Here is a 21261-nt window from a genome sequence, read left to right on the forward strand (position 1 = left end):
CTAGGCTCATAAAACTACCCATGGAAATACTAACACAACAACCTCTATGAAAGCCTTGTCAAACTATCACTAGGCTCATAAAACTACCCATGGAAATACTAACACAACAACCTCTGTGAAAGTCTTGCCAAACTATCACTAGGCTCACAAAACTACCCATGGAAATACTAACACAACAACCTCTATGAAAGCCTTGCCAAACTATCACTAGGCTCACAAAACTACCCATGGAAATACTAACACAACAACCTCTATGAAAGTCTTGCCAAACTATCACTAGGCTCACAAAACTACCCATGGAAATACTAACACAACAACCTCTATGAAAGTCTTGCCAAACTATCACTAGGCTCACAAAACTACCCATGGAAATACAAACACAACAACCTCTATGAAAGTCTTGCCAAACTATCACTAGGCTCACAAAACTACCCATGGAAATACTAACACAACAACCTCTACCAAAGCCTTGTCAAACTATCACTAGGCTCATAAAACTACCCATGGAAATACTAACACAACAACGTCTATGAAAGCCTTGCCAAACTATCACTAGGCTCATAAAACTACCCATGGAAATACTAACACAACAACCTCTATGAAAGCCTTGCCAAACTATCACTAGGCTCATAAAACTACCCATGGAAATACTAACACAACAACCTCTACCAAAGCCTTGTCAAACTATCACTAGGCTCATAAAACTACCCATGGAAATACTAACACAACAACGTCTATGAAAGCCTTGCCAAACTATCACTAGGCTCATAAAACTACCCATGGAAATACTAACACAACAACCTCTGTAAAAACCTTGCCAAATGTGGGTGTGTTAGCCTTTAGGAAATGTTTTAGAATGTTGGCCTGAGCATAAGAGGTTGCTATACAAAACAGTCGCTAATATAAGACAGCCATTTTTCTTTCCCTGGGTGAATACGTTATGGAGCATGAAGGTGATGACTAGCTGTGGTGGCGTGGCTGAACTGAGGTATTCTAATTTAGTTCCACCTGGAAGTCAAAAGAAAATGTAAAGAATGGGAGAAGACGGGGGTAACTCTCCCTCACCACATCACAAATTATTCACAACCAGCATCAAAAGAGAAGCCTCCTGTGTAGTACCTTTCCCATTCAGTTACATCATTATCATCATCATTTCATTTGAGGTCCGTTTTCACTCCTCCTGAGCGGTTGGACACTTTATGGCTCTCCTCCATTCTACTCTGTCTTCTGCCCGATGCTCATCCAATCCCATCACTGCCAAGTCTTCCTGTATACTCCTTCTCCACGTTTTCCTAGGTCTGCCAACTGGTCTCCTTCCTTCTACCTCCAATCTCTCCAAAACTCCCAGCACTGTGTCCTCCCCTGCTCTCTTTACATGTCCAAACCATCACTGCCAAGTCTTCCTGTATACACCTTCTCAACGTTTTCCTAGGTCTACCAAATGGTTTCCTTCCTTCTACCTCCAATCTCTCCAAAACTCCCAGCACTGTGTCCTCCCCTGCTTTGTGGGGCCATTTCGACAATAGGTTGTTGGTTTGAACCCTTGACTACGTATTTCCTACAAGAAGACACCACCAAGCTATAGGAATGGAGCAAAAAGTGGCTGCTACAGTTCAATGAAGGAAAATGTAAAGTCCTGCACCTTGGGAGGGGATATCCAGCATACCAATACCACATGGGAAACACTCCACTATCCACCACAGAGGCAGAGAAAGACCTGGGAGTACATGTTACCAGGCTACCAGTGAAGGCCAAATCTGTGCCAATCACAACGGACGGTTAACATATATGGGTATTCGGGAAGGTATCTTTTCTCTCGTGTTTTCGCCTTGCTCTGTCTCCATATAAGAGCATGATATCAGAGCTTATATGACCAACAAAACCTCTTAATGACTCTTGCAACCTTGAAATCATTACTTACTTACATTCTTTATAAATTCCAGTTCTACTTTGCATGATTACTTCTTGATTCCTTCCTTCCCTTTTCTTCCTCCCTTCCCTCCTCCTCCTCCTTCCCATCTTCCCTCCTTTCTCTCCTTGTTTCTTCCTTCCTCCCTCCCTTCCCTCCTCTATTCCTCCTCCACCTGTATCCTCCCTCTCCTTTCAAGAGAACAGATCCCAGGAGACGGGACACAACCCCCGATTAATACCTGGTACCCATTCACTGCTGGGTGGACAGGGGCGTAGGGTATCGGAAAAGCCACCCAAATTTTTCCACTCTGCCCTGGAATCGAACCTGGGCTCTCTTGGTTGTGAGCCGAGTGTGCTAACCACTGCACCACGAAGCCCCCTCACCATCAGGATAAGAACATAATACTTCCAAGGCATAAAACTTACAAACCAAAGACCACAGCCACCATCAGATATTGGAGTAAAGCTAACCTAACATTCCACCTTCCAAGGCGTAGATACATGAAGAGTAAGGCAACACTCACTCTGTCTGGAGATGTAGAGTGGCGTGCGCTGCGAGGCCCCGATGAGCATGATGGTGAGCAGGTGTGGGTAGGTGGTCTCCAGGGCCAGGCACAGCGTCTGGGGGCACGGCAGAGTGTTAGATACTGGGTTGAGATGATTGAGTTATTTTTTGTTTATTTTTTGCAGCAACGGAGGCAGCGCAAGGGCAAAAACAACAGCAACAACAAAAAAAAAGTTAGGCACTGCTCTGACAATAGAAAAAAGAACGAGGCTCAAACCTTAACAGAAGCAACGGCTGTGATTTTTTTTTTTTTTTTACAGTAGAGGAAACAGTTCAAGGGCAAAAGAAAGGGAAACAATAATGAAAAGAAAAGCAGGAAACAAGCAATTATGGGAAATATAGAGCCATTTAACTGGTGTAAGATATTTCCCAAGAACTTTCAACGGTTAAAGAACAAAATATTACCAACTCTAACTCTTTTACAATACCAGAATAATACATGGGCTGGTATAACAAGACACTTTCCCTTCCCACATCCACTATTTCTAAAGGTCAAACGGGGATATCAATCAGATTCTAATGAGTGTTTTTTAGGCTCAGGGTACAGAAGAAGGGTCAAGCTACCACCAGGGCCATAAAACTACTACTGGAAATGCCCACAACTCCTGCGAAAGCCTTGTCAAATAGGTGTTCTTGGGCAGCGAAATGTCTCATACTACTACCCATAGAGTTACACATATTCACAGCACACGTGGAACAAAATATTTCCAACTCTGACTCCTTTTCGACACCAGAATAATACATAGAGTTACACATATTCACAGCACACGTGGATCAAAATACTTCCAACTCTGACTCCTTTTCGATACCAGAATAATACATGGAGTTACACATATTCCCAGCACACGTGGAGAGGAACAATGCTACAAGACTTGGAGGTGCTAGAAACAGAGGAAGGATTAGCACTGAATTGAGCAAGATGGAGGAGGATTACGGCAAAGCTGACCGCAAGAACTGTAGGGGTTTATCTGTCGAGGTTGTGGTTGGTTACTGAATACTACTCCTCATAATTTTTCATCTTCCTTCTCTATTCTTCATTTCTCTTCTCCATGCTTTTGTTATCTCATTCTCTTCCTTCTCTATTCTTCATTTCTCTTCTCCATGCTTTTGTTATCTCATTCTCTTCCTCCTCTATTCTTCATTTCTCTTCTCCATGCTTTGGTTATCTCATTCTCTTCCCTACACAAGTTTCTCTTCCTCCTCTATTCCTCATTTTTCTTCTCCATGCTTTCGTTCTCTCATTCTCTTCCCTACACGAGTTTCCTTCATGCGTGTGCCGTGGGTGTTTGTCCGTACATATACTGTGCTGTTTGTTATGCCAGAAGAGAAACTTTGAACCAGTATAGGAAGCAAGGTGTAAGGGCTAAAATACACACGAGAAACCGAGAAAGGAGTAACAGAAAGGAAAGGAAGGGAAAAAAAATCATATGGTGAGAGGGACGGGAAATATGACACAGGAAGAAAGTTGGAAGACTGTAACTTGTGGATCTTTGGGTGTGTTTTTGTGGTGATAGGGAATGTTTAGTTGCTAGGTGTTCATGCTCTTGTGTTACCCGTACATCCACAAAGTCCGAGTCTGAGAATGGGAGAAGATGGACTATAAACGAAGATGGTAATTCACAGCAAACTAACTCTCCACTAACCTAACTTAACCCGGAGCGACGGACCAAATTTGTGGCTTTACAGTGTACCAGCGACAGGCCAAATGTGTGGCTTTACAGTGTAGCAGCGATGGGCCAAATTTGTGGCTTTACAGTGTAGCAGCGACGGACCAAATTTGTGGCTTTACAGTGTACCAGTGACAGGCCAAATTTGTGGCTTTACAGTGTAGCAGAGATGGGCTAAATTTGTGGCTTTACAGTGTACCAGCGACGGACCAAATTTGTGGCTTTACAGTGTACCAGCGACAGGCCAAATTTGTGGCTTTACAGTGTAGCAGCGACGGACCAAATTTGTGGCTTTACAGTGTAGCAGCGACGGACCAAATTTGTGGCTTTACAGTGTACCAGCGACAGGCCAAATTTGTGGCTTTACAGTGTACCAGCGACAGGCCAAATTTGTGGCTTTACAGTGTACCAGCGACAGGCCAAATTTGTGGCTTTACAGTGTAGATTTGTGGCTTTACAGTGTAGCAGGGACGGTCAAAATTTGTGGCTTTACAGTGTAGCAGGTACGGACAAAATTTGTGGCTTTACAGTGTAGCAGCGACTGGCCAAATTTGTGGCTTTACAGTGTAGCAGCGACGGGCCAAATTTGTGGCTTTACAGTGTACCAGCGACGGACCAAATTTGTGGCTTTACAGTGTAGCAGAGACAGACCAAATTTGTGGCTTTACAGTGTACCAGTGATGGGGCTAAATTTGTGGCTTTACAGTGTAGCAGCGATGGGCCAAATTTGTGGCTTTACAGTGTAGCAGCGACGGACCAAATTTGTGGCTTTACAGTGTACCAGCGACGGGCCAAATTTGTGGCTTTACAGTGTACCAGTGACAGGCCAAATTTGTGGCTTTACAGTGTAGCAGAGATGGGCTAAATTTGTGGCTTTACAGTGTACCAGCGACAGGCCAAATTTGTGGCTTTACAGTGTAGCAGCGACAGGCCAAATTTGTGGCTTTACAGTGTACCAGCGACAGGCCAAATTTGTGGCTTTACAGTGTACCAGCGACGGGCCAAATTTGTGGCTTTACAGTGTAGCAGCGACGGGCCAAATTTGTGGCTTTACAGTGTACCAGTGACGGGCCAAATTTGTGGCTTTACAGTGTAGCAGAGACAGACCAAATTTGTGGCTTTACAGTGTACCAGTGACGGGGCTAAATTTGTGGCTTTACAGTGTACCAGTGATGGGCCAAATTTGTGGCTTTACAGTGTAGCAGCGACGGGCCAAATTTTTGCCATGATATAAACCCCCCAAAAAATAGATGATGCATAAACTGATCACAAATACGTTGATATATATTATGAAATGGTTTGCGTGAGTGATGATTTTTTCTCATTTTTCTCGCTTCGAGGGGGCTTTAAGAACATTGATAAATCTTTGGTAGAGGATATGTAGGTCTTTCCACATATGATAAGGCTTAGGTTAAAACACCCCGTAAGGTCAAGCACTAACCTGGAAAGCCTGGAACCCCTTGGCCGGCAGTATGTCCAGGAGGGTGTGTATCCTCTGGCCCGGGGACGGCTGCCGGCGGATGACATCAAGGTCTTCGGCTGTCACCAGGCCCGTGTCTCGCAGGAAGGGGATGATCCGCTCAGCATCAATCTGGAAAAGTGCGGCAATTGTACCATCATGTGTTGTAGGGCGTAGTTAAGAACGACGGATAATTTTTTGTGTTCTTTCTTTTATTTGCAACTTATCCATCTCCTGTCCACCTAAGAATCTAACCTAACTCCAATATCTAACCTTTCTTTCTTTAATTGCCAACTGCCTCTCTAAACTTATCTGTCTGCTGTCCACCTAAGAATCTAACCTAACTCCAATATCTAACCTTTCTTTCTTTAATTGCCAACTGCCTCTCTAAACTTATCTGTCTGCTGTCCACCTAAGAATCTAACCTAACTCCAATATCTAACCTTTCTTTCTTTCATTTGCAACTGCCTCTCTAAACTTATCTGTCTGCTGTCCACCTAAGATCTAACCTAACTCCAATATCTATCCTTTCTTTCTTTAATTGCCAACTGCCTCTCTAAACTTATCTGTCTGCTGTCCACCTAAGAATCTAACCTAACTCCAATCAAAGAATCAGTCAGGTGATAGGTGAAGGTATGCAAAAATGCCGCTATATTGGGCAAGAACATCCACCAGTTACTCGTCCGTAGATTTGCCGCGCTGGGCTGATATGATTTTCCACCAAATTTAGTGAAGGACACACTCAATTGGCAATCCTGTGTTGTGAGAATTAGTGTTGGAACGCTCTCATACGCGGGAGATTTGAGTGCGGCTGGAGCTCGCAGCGAGCGTTTAGCGCCACCAGCAAATACACTTAACGCCCACTGCAAGCGTTTAGCAATGAAAGGGTTAATAAAAAAAAATAATAAAAAATCTGATTTAAATTAAAAAAATCTGATTTAAATAAAAAAATCCAATTTTATTTATTTATTTTTTTAAATCACCAACCCTGTTATTACTACTACTGCCACTATATGTACACTATTACTACTATAACTACCACATGTACTATTACTACCAATACTTTAACCAGTGCATACTTCTACTATTTCTACAATTATTTACCTGAGCAAACTTATTACGGTAGATATGCAGCAATTCCTTCAGCCTCTCGTCCATCTTGCTGGCGTGTGCGTGTGTGTGTGTGTGTGTGTGTGCGTGTAATGGGGGGACGGAGGGATCACTGGCACACACGGGGGGGCCACACGGCACTGTTTAAGGCACTGTGATGGATGGGCGGCATTTGGTACGTCAGGTAAGGCACTTCACATCACCTGTCAATTAGCGTTTCTGGCACTCCATGACCCTAATGACACAGGTGATAGGGCGGCACAGGTACACGTCTTTTTCTCTCTCTCACTCTCTCTGGCACTGTCCGTCAAGTCCTCGGCATTTTGTAGAGTACCGAACCTCAGTGCCGTATCATATCAAAGGTGCCGAGAGAGGGTGCGTAGGGTGCCAGATGAAGGATACATATTGTGGTGATGGTGGTGGTGGTGATGGTGATGAAGATAGCACCACACAACCAGTCTTCAGTAGGTGTAGTGGTGGTTTAAGTGGTGATACAGGCCAACTCCGACTAACTTAAACCACCTTTCACCACCTTTCCGAGGAGTTGTGGTGGTGGTGATGAGGGTAGCACCACCAGGCCTGAGCAGGAGTAGTGGTGTTGTTAGTGGTGATAGTAACCCACTGGCACTCTCCTTCACCTCCAACTGCCACACTTAGCTAGTAGCACTACTGGAATGGGTGTTCAAAACGGAGATTTAGGAACGGAGATAAGGCCAGGGTCACCACTTGTAGCGGAGGTGGTGTCAGCAACGTACCCTAACACCAGATCAGGCACTTATTACAACTGGGTGCCACAAGGTTACTCATTCCGGCAGTGAAGCGAAACTAGTCTACTTTGTGATCACGATGGTATCTCCCGTGCCAGGTAGGTATGTCATGAGCAGGGATGAGCTTAGGACCATTACAGTTGGAAATAGAAACAGTTGTGGGTGTCAAGGTGGGGATTAAGAGCAATTACGAGGCACTTTCCAGGCTTGGTGAAGTTTGTTAGGGGCAGCAATGAGGTTCGGACCATTTGAGATACTAGCAGTTGTGGGTGGGGAGTCAGGGTGGAGATAGAGAGCAATTACAAGCACTTTCAGGCACTTCCCAGGCTCAGTGAAGTTTGTTAGGGGCAGCAATGAGGTTCGGACCATTTGAAATACTAGCAGTTGTGGGTGGGGAGTCAGGGCGGAGATAGAGAGCAGCTACAAGCACTTTCAGCACCTCTTCTATTCCTATGAGTGTACTTTTTAGGCCTAGTTAAGTGTGTTAGGGGCAGAAGTTAGGTTAGGATCGCTTAACACCATTTGAAGTAACAGTTATCACCCGAGTCCTCGCAAAGTTTCCCTCCAGCACCTTATTTACGAGCACTTTCAGCACCTCTTCTATTCCTATGGGTGTACTTTTTAGGCCTAGTTAAGTGTGTTAGGGGCAGAAGTGAGGTTAGAATCACTTAACACCATTTGAAGTAACAGTTATCACCCAAGTCCACACAAAGTTTCCCTCCAGCACCTTATTTACGAGCACTTTCAGCACCTCTTCTATTCCTATGAGTGTACTTTTTAGGCCTAGTTAAGTGTGTTAGGGGCAGAAGTGAGGTTAGGATCACTTAACACCATTTGAAGTAACAGTTATCACCCAAGTCCACACAAAGTTTCCCTCCAGCACCTTATTTACGAGCACTTTCAGCACCTCTTCTATTCCTATGGGTGTACTTTTTAGGCCTAGTTAAGTGTGTTAGGGGCAGAAGTGAGGTTAGGATCACTTAACACCATTTGAAGTAACAGTTATCACCCAAGTCCACACAAAGTTTCCCTCCAGCACCTTATTTCAACGTCTTTCACGCACTTTACTGGCACACCGCCGGGTCCAGGTTCAAGCAGACACTTTACCACACTTAATTTCGCGACTCCGTAAACTTAAAAGAGGAGTTACCACGCTAAAACTACTAAATAAACACGGGGAAAAGTCCGAGAGTTGTGCCCATCACTCCATCTTGCATAGGCCTGTGTTGTGAGAAATACCTCCCGCGGAAATAAGTCGCGCTGATGTCCACTACGCATGCGCACTGTGGGATGAATGGCAGAAAAACTCGTTAATTTGCTTTATCTTCTCCTATTTTCCCAATATGTGATCTTTTTAAGGGTTGATTTTGCCTGCCAGAAAACAACACATTATACCAACAGCCCAAAAGAAGCGAGAACTGAGTGAACATTTAAGTGAGGTAGTTATTTCTAATATCTCCCCCATTCGTTTGTTATTAAGCATTCTCTGGATTAAAAATGTTTCTCTGATGTTTGGCTGTTGTATTAGAGACGATATGGGATAAGAAAACGATAGCGGTGAGTGAAATAAATAATATGTAAACAAGTTGAATCTCTCTCTGTGAGTTATTTTGCGGCTGCGAGCTGATTCCTACAACAATATCCGCCAGGGGGTGCTAAGGGTAAGATGCTAGATTGTCGTACTCAGCCACTTATGTTTGCCAGTTTCCGACCCCAAAACTGTCTCCTGGGCCTTAATAACTGGCTTCATATATATTTATCGTTAGAATAGTTAATTACTGATACTTTTTGTCAATAGTTAAGTGTCAGAAACCGAAACATTTGATCCTCTGAGTACGATAGCCGCTGTCCGCCAACCCACAACTGTTCAAAACTATTATTTATTATTTTTCAGTACATTTTAGCTGCTCATTTTTCGTTTTGCAGTATATTATTGCCTGTTAGTGTACTTCTCTCTCTCTCTCTCTCTCTCTCTCTCTCTCTCTCTCTCTCTCTCTCTCTCTCTCTCTCTCTCTCTCTCTCTCTCTCTCTCTCTCTCTCTCTCTCTCTCTCTCTCTCTCTCTCTCTCTCTCTCTCTCTCTCTTTCTATGTCTCTGTCTCTCTCTCTCTCTCTCTCTCTCTCTCTCTCTCTCTCTCTCTCTCTCTCTCTCTCTCTCTCTCTCTCTCTTTTCTCTTCCTTCCCTCTCTCCTGTTTCGTAATCTCCCCCTTCTGTTACATCCTCCAGAGAGAGAGAGAGAGAGAGAGAGAGAGAGAGAGAGAGAGAGAGAGAGAGAGAGAGAGAGAGAGAGAGAGAGAGAGAGGTGATGGCCTGTCAGCGAGGAAGGGCGAATTAAGTAACACACTGTATTCCGGTACATAACACGTTTATTACAGAAATCCTAGCATATATATCGTTTCAAACTTCCATTACTGTTATTACTGTCATTATTACCACCATAATGATTAAATACTGCTTATGGAGAGTAATCAGATTGGTATCACTGTGAGCCTTCCTTACGAATTAATTTCCTGGGCCAAGATGAGGCGTCCTGATACTCTCCTCTTGAAAGTGTAGAAAGTAATCACGTTAGCGGCGTATTGAACAGTTAACTCCCAACAGGTGATATCCCCCGCGCTGTCTTTGCTGTTTATGGAAAGCAGCCATAAAACCATTACCTTCAACCCTTCGTTACGTTCATTTCACGGCTCATGAAGAGAGTTGATTAGTACGGTTCAGGTGTGCATGGGACCACTTTTACGGCCGCCCCAAGGTTGTTTGAGCAGTCTTGGTTAACTTCTATATCTCCTTCATCTAGCAGTTTCAAGATGTTAGTTAGTTAGTTAGTTTCCAAGTGCCAAGGCATTACGATTCCGTGTGGCACTATCACCCACATCACCACTGTTTCATAAGGCCATAGAGAAGGTTAATTGAGTTCCTGTGAGTTTTTTTTCGTCAGTCGATCGCCCTCCTACCCTCCATCTCCCTCCAACACTTTCCCTCTAACCTCCCTCGCTCCCTCACTTTGACTTATATTTTCCAACCTTCCAGAGAACAAAACCAGCTATAGGCCGGTAGTCTGAGGGATTGGATCGGTCACCCTTCTTAGGCACAGGCTGTATGAAGGCATACTTCCAGCAGGAAGGAAAGGTAGATGTTGACAGGCAGAGGCGAAAGAGTTTGACCAGGCAGGGTGTCAGCACGGAGGCACAGTTTTTAAGTACAATAGGAGGCACTCCATCAGGTCCATAAGCCTTCTGAGAGTTGAGGCCAGAGAGGGCATAGAAAACATCACTCTTAAGAATCTTAATAACAGGCATAAAGGAGTCAGAGGGGGGATGAGTAGGAGGAATATGCCCAGAATCGTCCAGAGTGGAGTTGTTACAGAAAGTTTGAGAGAAGAGTTCAGCCTTAGAGATAGATGAGACGGCGGTGCTGCCGTCAGGGTTAAGGAGAGGAGGGAAAGATGAAGAAGTGAAATTGGAGGAGATATTTTTGGCTAGGTGCCAGAAGTCACGGGAAGAATTAGAAAAAGCAAGGTTTTGACATTTTCTATTTATGAAAGATGTTTTGGTAAGTCGAAGAATAGATTTGGCACGATTCCGGGCTGAAATATAAAGATCATGGTTAGCAGGAGTGCGAAGGCTCTGGTACCTTTTGTGAGCTGCCTCTCTATCTTTGACAGCACGAGAACAAGCATGATTAAACCAAGGCTTTTTAGCATGAGGAGTAGAGAAAGTACGTGGAATGTATGCCTCCATTCCAGAGACAATCACCTCTGTGATGCGCTGGGCACACACAGAGGGGTCTCGCTCCTGGAAGCAGTAATCATTCCACGGGAAATCAGAAAAGTACATCCTCTGGTCGTCCCACCGAGCTGAGGCAAAATGTCGGAAGCATCGCCTCTTCGGTGGGTCCAGAGGATGAACAGGAGCACTAGGACAGCATACAGAAATAAGGTTGTGATCGGAGGAGCCCAACGGAGAGAACAGTTTGACAGAGTAAGCAGAAGGGTTAGAGGTAAGGAAGAGGTCTAGCATGTTGGTATATCTAGACATATTTGTCACTCTTATTGTAAATCTGGTCCGTCCTCAGTCCTGGTTCACTGGTGCGTTCCGTGGTGCGGCCGTCACGGGGAGAGGCGAGAGACGTTGTTGTACTCGAGTATTCTGTCCCACAGGGTGTAGCTGAGTTCATTTCTAACACGCCAGCTAAACAAAGTAAACAAAACCTTACCGTTCCAATGCTTATCCTCGAACGTTCGCGTTACTCTCTTGATCCTGGCGCGCACGTCAATATATCGGGGCTGAAAGGCCTTCGCAAGGATGCCTGTGACGTAAACATCCTCCAGGAAGAGGTGATGCGTCTTGTTGGCCACGGAGTACAGCTTCTTCGTCATGCCGGCGGACACGGCGTAGGCCGCGCCGCTGCAGTGAGATGGAAATGTGTCGTTTTGGTAGTCATCGCGAGACACAACCCACTTACTGTGACAGTTGTCACCCTTGCGACACACTGGGGGCACCTCGTTCACCCTACACACGAAGCTCGCATTCGCATGGTGCTTGAGGGCACTCATCAACGCAAACGGGTTGATGAACACGTCCTCGTCACTCTTGAGGAGCCAGGCGGCGTGAGGACAGTGCGTGAGGGTCCAGTGCAGCATGGTGAGGGTCTTCAGCGTCAGGTTACGGTAGGAGTCCACGAAGTCCACCTGGGGGAAAATGGAGATCAGCAGTTAGTGTGAATCGCTTCCCAGCACTTAGTGACGATGGTTTGCCCAGACGGCCAAGGAACGCTGCCGCAGGCCCGGGTGTCTCGCCCACCTGGATAATGTCGCGGTGGGCGCGGGCTTCCTCCTCTATCCGCCGCTGCGTCTGCTGGCTCGCTGCTGCTGCTGCTGCTGCTGCTGCTCCACTCACACCCACCACAAACACGGTTCGCATCCCAAGGCTGCCCACCGCGGCCACGGTCCTGTTCCCCCACAGCGCCCTGTCCCGAGTCCCGACCCAGCCAGGCGCGGGGACGCGGCGAGGGAGGGAGAGGAAGGAGAGGAGGAAGTCACTGCTGTAGGACTAACAACGTGTGGCTGGCGACATAACTATATTTACTTGCCTGCACTCCTGAGACTTTCACAGATCGCTTTTGTTGACCGTTTAGACTGGAGGCATTGCATAAGATTACGGAGTGCCCCGTGCGCGTGGCCAAGGAGGGTCACAACTCAGCCTGCTCTATCCTACACCCTATTCTTGATCGCTGTGTTGCCTAAGCACAGCTTCAAAGGAGGCTACTGGGTTCCCTTTGCTGAAGGCGCTGCATGAGGTCCGCCGGTGCCCACCTGATTCTCTGCCGCGCCGCGAAGCTGGTCCTGGCGATGGGCACCATGTTGATGACGAACACCTCGCCCTCGCACAGGTGAGGCTCGTTGATCAGGTACCTGCGGGGGGAGGCAGTCAAGGCCCATGCAGGAAGTTATAGTCAGTAGTATGTATTATAGTGATCATCTGGGCTTTGGGAGGATCGAGACCCTGTTGGACGAAGTTTACATTGGAAAAGTTTGTAACGACATTTAACCACTTTGTTTGACATTGTTTTCTGCTTCCCAGGTAGGAATATATTGTGTTTTGGACTGTTTTTTAGTTTTTGGTGTCTCCTTTACATCATAGAAAAAATGGTAGGGAACGTAAAAAGGTTGAAATGTCAAGAGAAAACACAATCAGTTATCAAGGCTTCTGAAGGAGACACCCGAGGGCCGGGAACACAAGGGCCAGTTTGAGTGGTAATAGTGGACGCAGACACTGGGGGGTGCGTGCGTCTCGGCAGTACACACCCACCTGTAGGGAAAGTCGGGGTGGGGGCTGAAGGGCGGCGGCACGGGGGGCATGAGTGTCCTCGGCGGCTGCAGGGCCACGGTCTGGTCCACTGTGTTGGTGCTGTGGTCCGCCTCAGCCTCAGCTTTGAGCACATCGTGCGTCGTCCTTATCGCTGCTCTCTGGACAAGCTGGAATTAAGGCAGATAAGGAACAGTAGAGTACTAATAATAATAATGAGAATAATGTTAGTGATAAAATGTTGGAGACTGAAATGCCTCAAGTCATGAAGACTGACGAGTGGGAGACAGGAAAACACAAAGCGAGTCTCTGCCCTATGCGAACAAGAGATGAAGCGTTCGTAACTGAGGTGCGTGGCTTACGTCGAAGACTGGAACTGCAGAGGCGTCACTGTAGCCGTCCTGCTGACGGAGGTAGCCCAGCAACAGTCCACAGGTTAAGCAGAGGCCGAGGAGCACCGGCAGACGGAGTCGCTTATTGCAGTAAGGCACCAGCAGCCGCCCTGCCCCGAGTAATGTGTAAGGCGGCCATTAGTGTCCTGACGCCCTGAAGAAACCTTAGGCCTCGCTAAATTTAGGGAACTGAACGATAAAATGTTGTAAAATGCGGGATCTTAAGCATCTGACTTGCCCCGTGATAATGCAAATGAGTGAGATTGAAATGCAGTGATGAGTAATTCGGATAAATTCAGGTTCAGGAAGGAAACAGACAAGAGCTGGTTAACGAATAGGGTGCTGGATCAGTGGAGCAAAAAGAGCTGGCATGTAGAAGACGCAAACAAGATTGAAAGTTTTGTATGAAAAATTGGACATATTTTTAAGGATGGCGAGGGAGGTCGGCGAATTGGCCACTCTCAGGAGCAGCCATGGATGTATACAGGTCGGTTGGCTTCTTGCGGTCTCCTTGTATCTTTGTGTATCCTTGTCTAGCAAATGAGTTAAGGCAGTTGAACAATTTGATTCACCTCATTTTTATTGTATTAATCATCATACTCCTTGGCGCTGGCTCCATCCTTTATACTCCCTCCATCCTTTCCGCCCCTCGCTGCAGCCCATCCCAGGAACACCTTCCCCCGTCAGCCCTCCAATGTACCTTTACTGCCCACGCCAAGCCTCGGACTGTCCCTGGTGGCCCGAGTCCATGGTCTTTACCTGGACGCAGCATTGGCCTCGCGGGGTGAAGGCAGCGGCGATGCGGCGGGAGGCCTTCTGTCCCAGCGGTCTTCAGAGGAGAGGCCGCGGCGCGCCAAGACTATTATATTCACTGCGTCGCCACTCCTTCGACAAAAGATAGCTAAGTACCAGACGGCGGGGGGTGGAGGGCACACGGCTCTCAGCACTACTAAGAGGCTTGTGAATGACCCGTGAAGGTAAGGTACAGCCTACACTCACGCCGCGTCGCGAAAGGAAGGTTAGGAACACTGGGGCAGGACGAAGGCAGAGCTGCAATTATACAGCCTATTTCGCCATCCATTTCCATAGAAAACACACCTGCGTCTCTCCCGCCCAGCTAGATACACCTGCCCTGCATAATTAAAACGCTGTATTCACGATGTTTATTACGTTAATTAAAGTGTCTGGTTTTCAGTCGGAGACGCCGGTCAATCTCGTAAGCTGTCAGGATGAAGGTCGCTCGTCTCGATCACCTCGAATGTTATTTTCTTTTCCCGCGTTCAGTGAGACGCCGGACGGAGAGGAAGAAATCAGGAAAGCATCGAAGGGTGGATATGTTTGTCCACTCTCCATGAGACGTGAGTATTATTCAAGTTAGTGCCGGACAGTAAATCAAAGGCGTGAGATTTTCTTTTCCCCGCGTTCATCGAGGTGCCGGACGGAGAGGAAGAATCAGGACAGCATCGCAGTGTGCATGCTTCTTGAGGCCTCGTACCGTTCGACCCTGAGACGCGAGTTTGATCCTGTTCTTTGCCGGACAGGGCATCAAAACAGATGATATGTATAGGCATGAGAACGGTGTGTGTTGGGGGGGGGAGGAGGCAAGTTTTACGAGTCAGCTGATGTTATAACAATAATATTTCGTCACTTAAGATTCCTGTAAATTATAAACGAACACAGTCAGAACAGCAAGAGAAAAAAAGAATAATCATGAGAAAACCCCGTTACCCGCACTATATCTGTCTGCGGCGTATTTCGCTCTCGCGTGCTCTCTCGCTCTCGCGCGCTCTCTTGCTTTCGCACGCTCTCGCGCGCTCTCTTGCTTTCGCACGCTCTCGCTCTCGCGCGCTCTCTTGCTTTCGCACGCTCTCGCTCTCGCGCGCTCTCTTGCTTTCGCACGCTCTCGCTCTCGCGCGCTCTCTTGCTTTCGCACGCTCTCGCTCTCGCGCGCTCTCTTGCTTTCGCACGCTCTCGCTCTCGCACGCTCTCTTGCTTTCCCACGCTCTCTTGCTATCGCACGCTCTCGCTCTCGCACGATCTTTCGCTCTCGCTCCACCCCCCCCCCCTCTTCTTAATTATCGTTTGTAAATATTGCATGTAATCAATATTTAAAAAAGAAGTGACAAGATTATTACTTGCTTCAGGGGTGTCAGTACACTCGGCATCACTCGCGGGTGAGAGAACGTCTGGTGTCTGAATCATCAGTTCCCGCTAAAGTAAGTTGACCTCACTAAATGAGCACACTAACTCCACTAAATGAGTAAACTAATCGCACTAAATGAGTAAGCTAACCCCACTACATGAGTAAGCTAACCTCACTATATGAGTAAGCTAACCCCACTATATGAGTAAGCTAACCCCACTATATGAGTAAGCTAACCCCACTATATGAGTAAGCTAACCCCACTATATGAGTAAGCTAACCCCACTATATGAGTAAGCTAACCCCACTACATGAGTAAGCTAACCCCACTACATGAGTAAGCTAACCCCACTACATGAGTAAGCTAACCCCACTATATGAGTAAGCTAACCCCACTACATGAGTAAGCTAACCTCACTATATGAGTAAGCTAACCTCACTATATGAGTAAGCTAACCCCACTATATGAGTAAGCTAACCCCACTATATGAGTAAGCTAACCCCACTACATGAGTAAGCTAACCCCACTATATGAGTAAGCTAACCCCACTACATGAGTAAGCTAACCCCACTACATGAGTAAGCTAACCCCACTATATGAGTAAGCTAACCCCACTACATGAGTAAGCTAACCCCACTACATGAGTAAGCTAACCCCACTATATGAGTAAGCTAACCCCACTATATGAGTAAGCTAACCCCACTACATGAGTAAGCTAACCTCACTATATGAGTAAGCTAACCCCACTATATGAGTAAGCTAACCCCACTATGAGTAAGCTAACCCCACTATATGAGTAAGCTAACCCCACTATATGAGTAAGCTAACCCCACTATATGAGTAAGCTAACCCCACTATATGAGTAAGCTAACCCCACTATATGAGTAAGCTAACCCCACTATATGAGTAAGCTAACCCCACTATATGAGTAAGCTAACCACTATATGAGTATGCTAACATCACTATATGAGTAAGCTAACCCCACTACATGAGTAAGCTAACCCCACTATGAGTAAGCTAACCCCACTACATGAGTAAGCTAACCCCACTACATGAGTAAGCTAACCCCACTACATGAGTAAGCTAACCCCACTATATGAGTAAGCTAACCCCACTACATGAGTAAGCTAACCCCACTATATGAGTAAGCTAACCCCACTACATGAGTAAGCTAACCCCACTACATGAGTAAGCTAACCCCACTATATGAGTAAGCTAACCCCACTATATGAGTAAGCTAACCCCACTATATGAGTAAGCTAACCCCACTACATGAGTAAGCTAACCCCACTATATGAGTAAGCTAACCCCACTACATGAGTAAGCTAACCCCACTATATGAGTAAGCTAGCCCCACTACATGAGTAAGCTAACCCCACTACATGAGTAAGCTAACCCCACTACATGAGTAAGCTAACCCCACTACATGAGTAAGCTAACCCCACTACATGAGTAAGCTAACCCCACTACATGAGTAAGCTAACCCCACTATATGAGTAAGCTAACCCCACTAAATGAGTAAGCTAACCCCACTACATGAGTAAGCTAACCCCCTAAGACCCAAGTGAACTAACCCAACTAAGTGGGTAAACCAACCCCGCCAAATCTGTAAATCAAACGCACTAAAAGGCAGTCGTGTAGATATTTACTGAGCTGCTGCTCAGTAAATAAATCAGTCGTGTAGTTATTTATAGAGCTGCTCAGTGATAGGCAATATTGTGTAGTCATTTACAGAGCTGGTTGGTAAACAAGACAATTCCGAGCAGTACTTTACAGAACTGCTTCGTCAGTAAACCACACCTGGCCTGCATAGACAACGCCGTTCATTACGTGCATCAGGGGGAGCGGAGGGGAGGTGATGTCTTATGAATATTCCTTAAATTGACAAAAATCGTTTATTTCCCTCATGGTGTTAGTAAGTGTTTGAGGTTTCACGTACTAGTAAAGTTTCACAGTAAAATGATTAACAAGTGTTAATAGCACAAAAACTGTGCTAAATCGGCGTCGCATGACCTTCCAATACACCCCCAACAATTTATTATTATGCAACTAGGGGTCTTAAAAGGAAAATGCTGAAAAGTAAAGATGGCGCCACTATAAACACTTGCCTGCGCCACAACGGGCTGGGACCGACCAACAGACTACTTTGAAGGCCTACCGGCGCCACAGGCCAAGACGTAAAAAAAAATATAAAAAAAGCTGCCTTTGTTTATAATGCCATATTGTAGGGTTCATCAGGGCTAACAAATGTTATTATACAATGTCATGCCTACAATGCATGGGTAAGCCAGGAAGACAACTTGAAGAGCCAACTTGGGGCATCTCTACATGAGCTGCTGGACCACATGGGCAGCAGCGTGGGCAGCGTCAAGAAGGGAAGGGCAAACAATAGCACCTGAATGGCTCAACTCGCACTAACCCTTCGTCGTCTTCGTGGTGGTGGTTCGCAACCACAGAGTACGTTATATACATATATAACTCTGAGTTATATACGTATATAACTCTGGTTGCAACCCAGCGCGTTCCCGGCCACCGTCGTCTGCTCCCAGCCGTACGGCTCTACTGCCTCACCCATCAAACCGTTTCTTACAAACTGTTCTCTTAACGCCATATACATACGTATGAAGATGTTATATTGTTAACGTAGAGATGGACAATTATTGGTATGAACTATGTAACTAATAGGTAAGCAAAGAATACGCACATACACTTACCTATGTTTATAGCCTGCAGCCCTCACCGTCTTGCTAGCTCTTGCTGCCCAAATCACTCCTTCCCTTTGTCTGTTTCACCTGCTGACTTCTAATAACAGCTTCATGTTTGCGAGCATAAATATGCATTCTTAAAGTGAAATAATGTTTTAGTTGTTTATTCTTAATATTATGACAAGTTGGAGGCGGTGTTTTGCTTGTCATCCTCTCTGTCACATCCACGAGACTGTTAACTCATTGTTTTTTGCTTCCAACGCTGCCTTCTTTATCCCTGAAGACCTTTTCCTGCACCCATCATGATTTTCATGCAGTCATCAGTGCAATATGTTGAGCCGCTGCTAGAGAAAACTAACGCACCTCAGTTATCTAACACACTAATTCAGTACACACACACACACACACACACACACACACGCCACACCGACAACATGGAATCGCACACAAAGAAACTGTTATAAGGGCTGCGTTTAAGAAAAGTATGAAGTTACCGAATATATATATATATATATATATATATATATATATATATATATATATATATATATATATATATATATATATATATATATATATATGCATTATTGTACGAACATAAGAACATAAGAAAATAGGGAGACTGCAAAGGCACTGCAGATTTCCCAAAAATACCATTTGTCATCCTCGTCCATGTAGCTAACCAGTCTACTCTTAAAACAAGCTATCGTCCCCAGGCTGGACGCATCATTGGTCTCGCGAGGTGGTACAGGCCGCGGCGAAGGGGCGTGAGGTCGACTGTCTCGTGAGAAGAGAGGCCGCGGCGCGCCAAGACCACCACTGCTTTGGTAACACACATATATATCCCATTCATCATACTTTTCATACACACACCTGCGCCTCTCCCTGCCCCTCCACACCTGCATTTCATATCTGCGCTCACGCCATCTATTCAGCGCTTTTAATTAATGACGATTATGTCAAGGTGAAGGATTACACGCCATTTATTCAGTGCTTTTAATGACGATTCTGTCAAGGTCAAGGATTAGAGTGATGTAGGGGTATACCGTTAGTGGAAAAATATTATTGAAAAATCCAGTTTAAATCTTGAAGGCAAGACTGTGGGCCAGAACATCCCTCAGGGACTGGGCTATCTACGACTCACAGCTCAATTTTGCACGAGGTATCTTAGTACCTTTTTTTGGCCTTTCAACAAAAACTTTAATTTTGTACGAATCACCCCCATAGATGATTCGTATGTGCTATAGGGGTGATTCGTATATGCTATTTTCACCCCCCAAAATTAATTTCAAGTTATAATAAATGAGATATTAATGTCGTAAATTAAAGAAATACATTATATAAAGTGTTCTATTAAAAAAAAAAACAGTAAAATAATATGTTTTGAGGCATGACTGCCTTATCTTGGCCACCTTTATTAGCTACATGTCTTTTTCACCCCTGCAACACCAATCAAACATACTGTAAATGAGATTTTGCTGTGTGGAATAAAGCAAACATGCATCTTATATTGTTCTGTTATCCAAACAGTGCAAAAATATACCTAGCTCTAACTATTTTCTAACACTGCCTCATTCAATGTTAAATGAGATCAGGGGATGACTTAGCATGACTATGTTGCAAAGTCTATAAGCTTCACAGCACACGTACAATACTACAAATATTCACTAAACATCATTACATGTACAGTATCACATTTCAATTGCATTCATAAAATATATTATTTCTCCTATAACCATTTCACCATGTAACTAATTTTTGCCAACTATTATACACCTGATACTTATCTTTCTTCCTGTTAAGTACAACTAAACTATTATGTAGCTTGGGTTTCATCTTGTTTGTACATAAAAACAAAATATGTAAGAAATTTTAGCAAGCTAAACCCCCTCACTATGTCGTACGGTAAGGCCCCTCATGCACGTGTTACCCTCCAACCACAGCAACCACGTTGGATAAAAGATAAGTATATCGTCAAATATCACGTAAATATGCCTAATATTCATATTCAATACCTTACCAACAGGATCACGCCCCATTCAATATGACAGAACACTATGATACGAATGCCTAAAGTTACATCGACTGTCGCAAAAAAAGAAAATCTTATATCCTATTCAAAAGCGGCGTGCCACGGTAAACAAAAGGAGCCATCTTGTTCGTTGTCATCATGTCCACTCGCAGTGTTCCTAATACTGCGCTGCTATAAGTTCTCTCTTTTTGACGGCGATTATACGGTCCACTCATTTGGGGAGGCGGTGCCTGAGTGGATAGCGTGACGGCGCCGCGTTCAGGACGACGCAGGTTCGCGCCCCGCCCGGTGCCACCAAGCTGGGATTTTTCAGCCGCCGCCGAGTGGCTTAAGACTACCCACATGCTGTCCAGAAGACCACCTATCAACCCGGACTCTAGATTCTAGGACTAAAGATGAGCTCCGGGAGGGCAGCATGAGGCAATGCAAGATGGTGCCACTATAAACACTTGCCTGCGCCACAACGGGCTGGGCCATACCATCAGGCCCCTCGAAACAAGCCTACCGGCGCTACGGGTGAAGACGTAAAAAAAAAAAAAAAAAAAAAAAAAAATTGTACGGTATTTCCCCACATCACCCTACCCCGCGTTCATTCATGGGCCGTGAGTGGAAGTAATTTGAAACTCATCGACGCTGGACAGTCTCTGCGACCTGAACATCTGTGTGTTGCCGTATCAAAAAGAGGGCATGTTATAGATAAGTC

At 45.5% G+C, this 21261-nt stretch overlaps 2 protein-coding genes and 1 long non-coding RNA gene across 11 annotated transcripts in view; all 3 read right to left on the minus strand.

The window, feature by feature from the left end:
- Positions 1 to 2428, minus strand: part of LOC127005386 (uncharacterized) — a 2812-nt gene extending 384 nt beyond the window's left edge. Inside the window, exons 1-3 of one of the 2 annotated variants that reach the window (XR_007758466.1) lie at positions 814 to 2428; positions 181 to 261; positions 43 to 111 (exon numbers count right to left, since the gene is read on the minus strand). This is a non-coding gene — a long non-coding RNA (uncharacterized LOC127005386). The other variant, XR_007758465.1, reaches the window with a different exon arrangement.
- The window catches only part of LOC127005385 (uncharacterized), a 49904-nt gene extending 41200 nt beyond the window's left edge, over positions 1 to 8704 (minus strand). The window contains exons 1-4 of one of the 8 annotated variants that reach the window (XM_050874189.1): positions 8630 to 8704; positions 6707 to 7291; positions 5585 to 5734; positions 2436 to 2532 (exon numbers count right to left, since the gene is read on the minus strand). In XM_050874189.1, the coding sequence (XP_050730146.1) occupies positions 2436 to 2532; positions 5585 to 5734; positions 6707 to 6760 (301 nt within the window). In that variant the 5' untranslated portion in view covers positions 6761 to 7291; positions 8630 to 8704. The other 7 variants (XM_050874188.1, XM_050874193.1, XM_050874194.1 and 4 more) reach the window with 7 other exon arrangements.
- A 1122-nt stretch (positions 8705 to 9826) lies between these two features.
- LOC127005387 (beta-1,3-galactosyltransferase 1-like) lies at positions 9827 to 15202 on the minus strand. Its single transcript, XM_050874195.1, has 6 exons — positions 14437 to 15202; positions 13648 to 13787; positions 13289 to 13455; positions 12793 to 12891; positions 12281 to 12446; positions 9827 to 12168 (listed from the first exon to the last, which is right to left on the minus strand). Exons 1-6 carry the CDS (start codon positions 14447 to 14449, stop codon positions 11587 to 11589), a joined length of 1167 nt encoding a protein of 388 aa, XP_050730152.1. The 5' UTR covers positions 14450 to 15202; the 3' UTR covers positions 9827 to 11586.
- Positions 15203 to 21261: the final 6059 nt, after the last annotated feature.

The sequence above is a fragment of the Eriocheir sinensis genome, chromosome 30, assembly GCF_024679095.1.
Source record: "Eriocheir sinensis breed Jianghai 21 chromosome 30, ASM2467909v1, whole genome shotgun sequence".
In the NCBI taxonomy this organism is placed as follows: domain Eukaryota; kingdom Metazoa; phylum Arthropoda; class Malacostraca; order Decapoda; family Varunidae; genus Eriocheir; species Eriocheir sinensis.

What these genes read in the sequence shown, in the direction of transcription:
- LOC127005387 (XM_050874195.1), bottom strand. An exon ending in CACCCCGACTTTCCCTACAG is followed by an intron (nt 12,892 to 13,288) that starts GTGGGTGTGTAC and finishes CTCCCCCCGCAG; the next exon opens with GTACCTGATCAACGAGCCTC. An exon ending in GCGGCGCGGCAGAGAATCAG is followed by an intron (nt 12,447 to 12,792) that starts GTGGGCACCGGC and finishes GACTCGGGACAG; the next exon opens with GGCGCTGTGGGGGAACAGGA.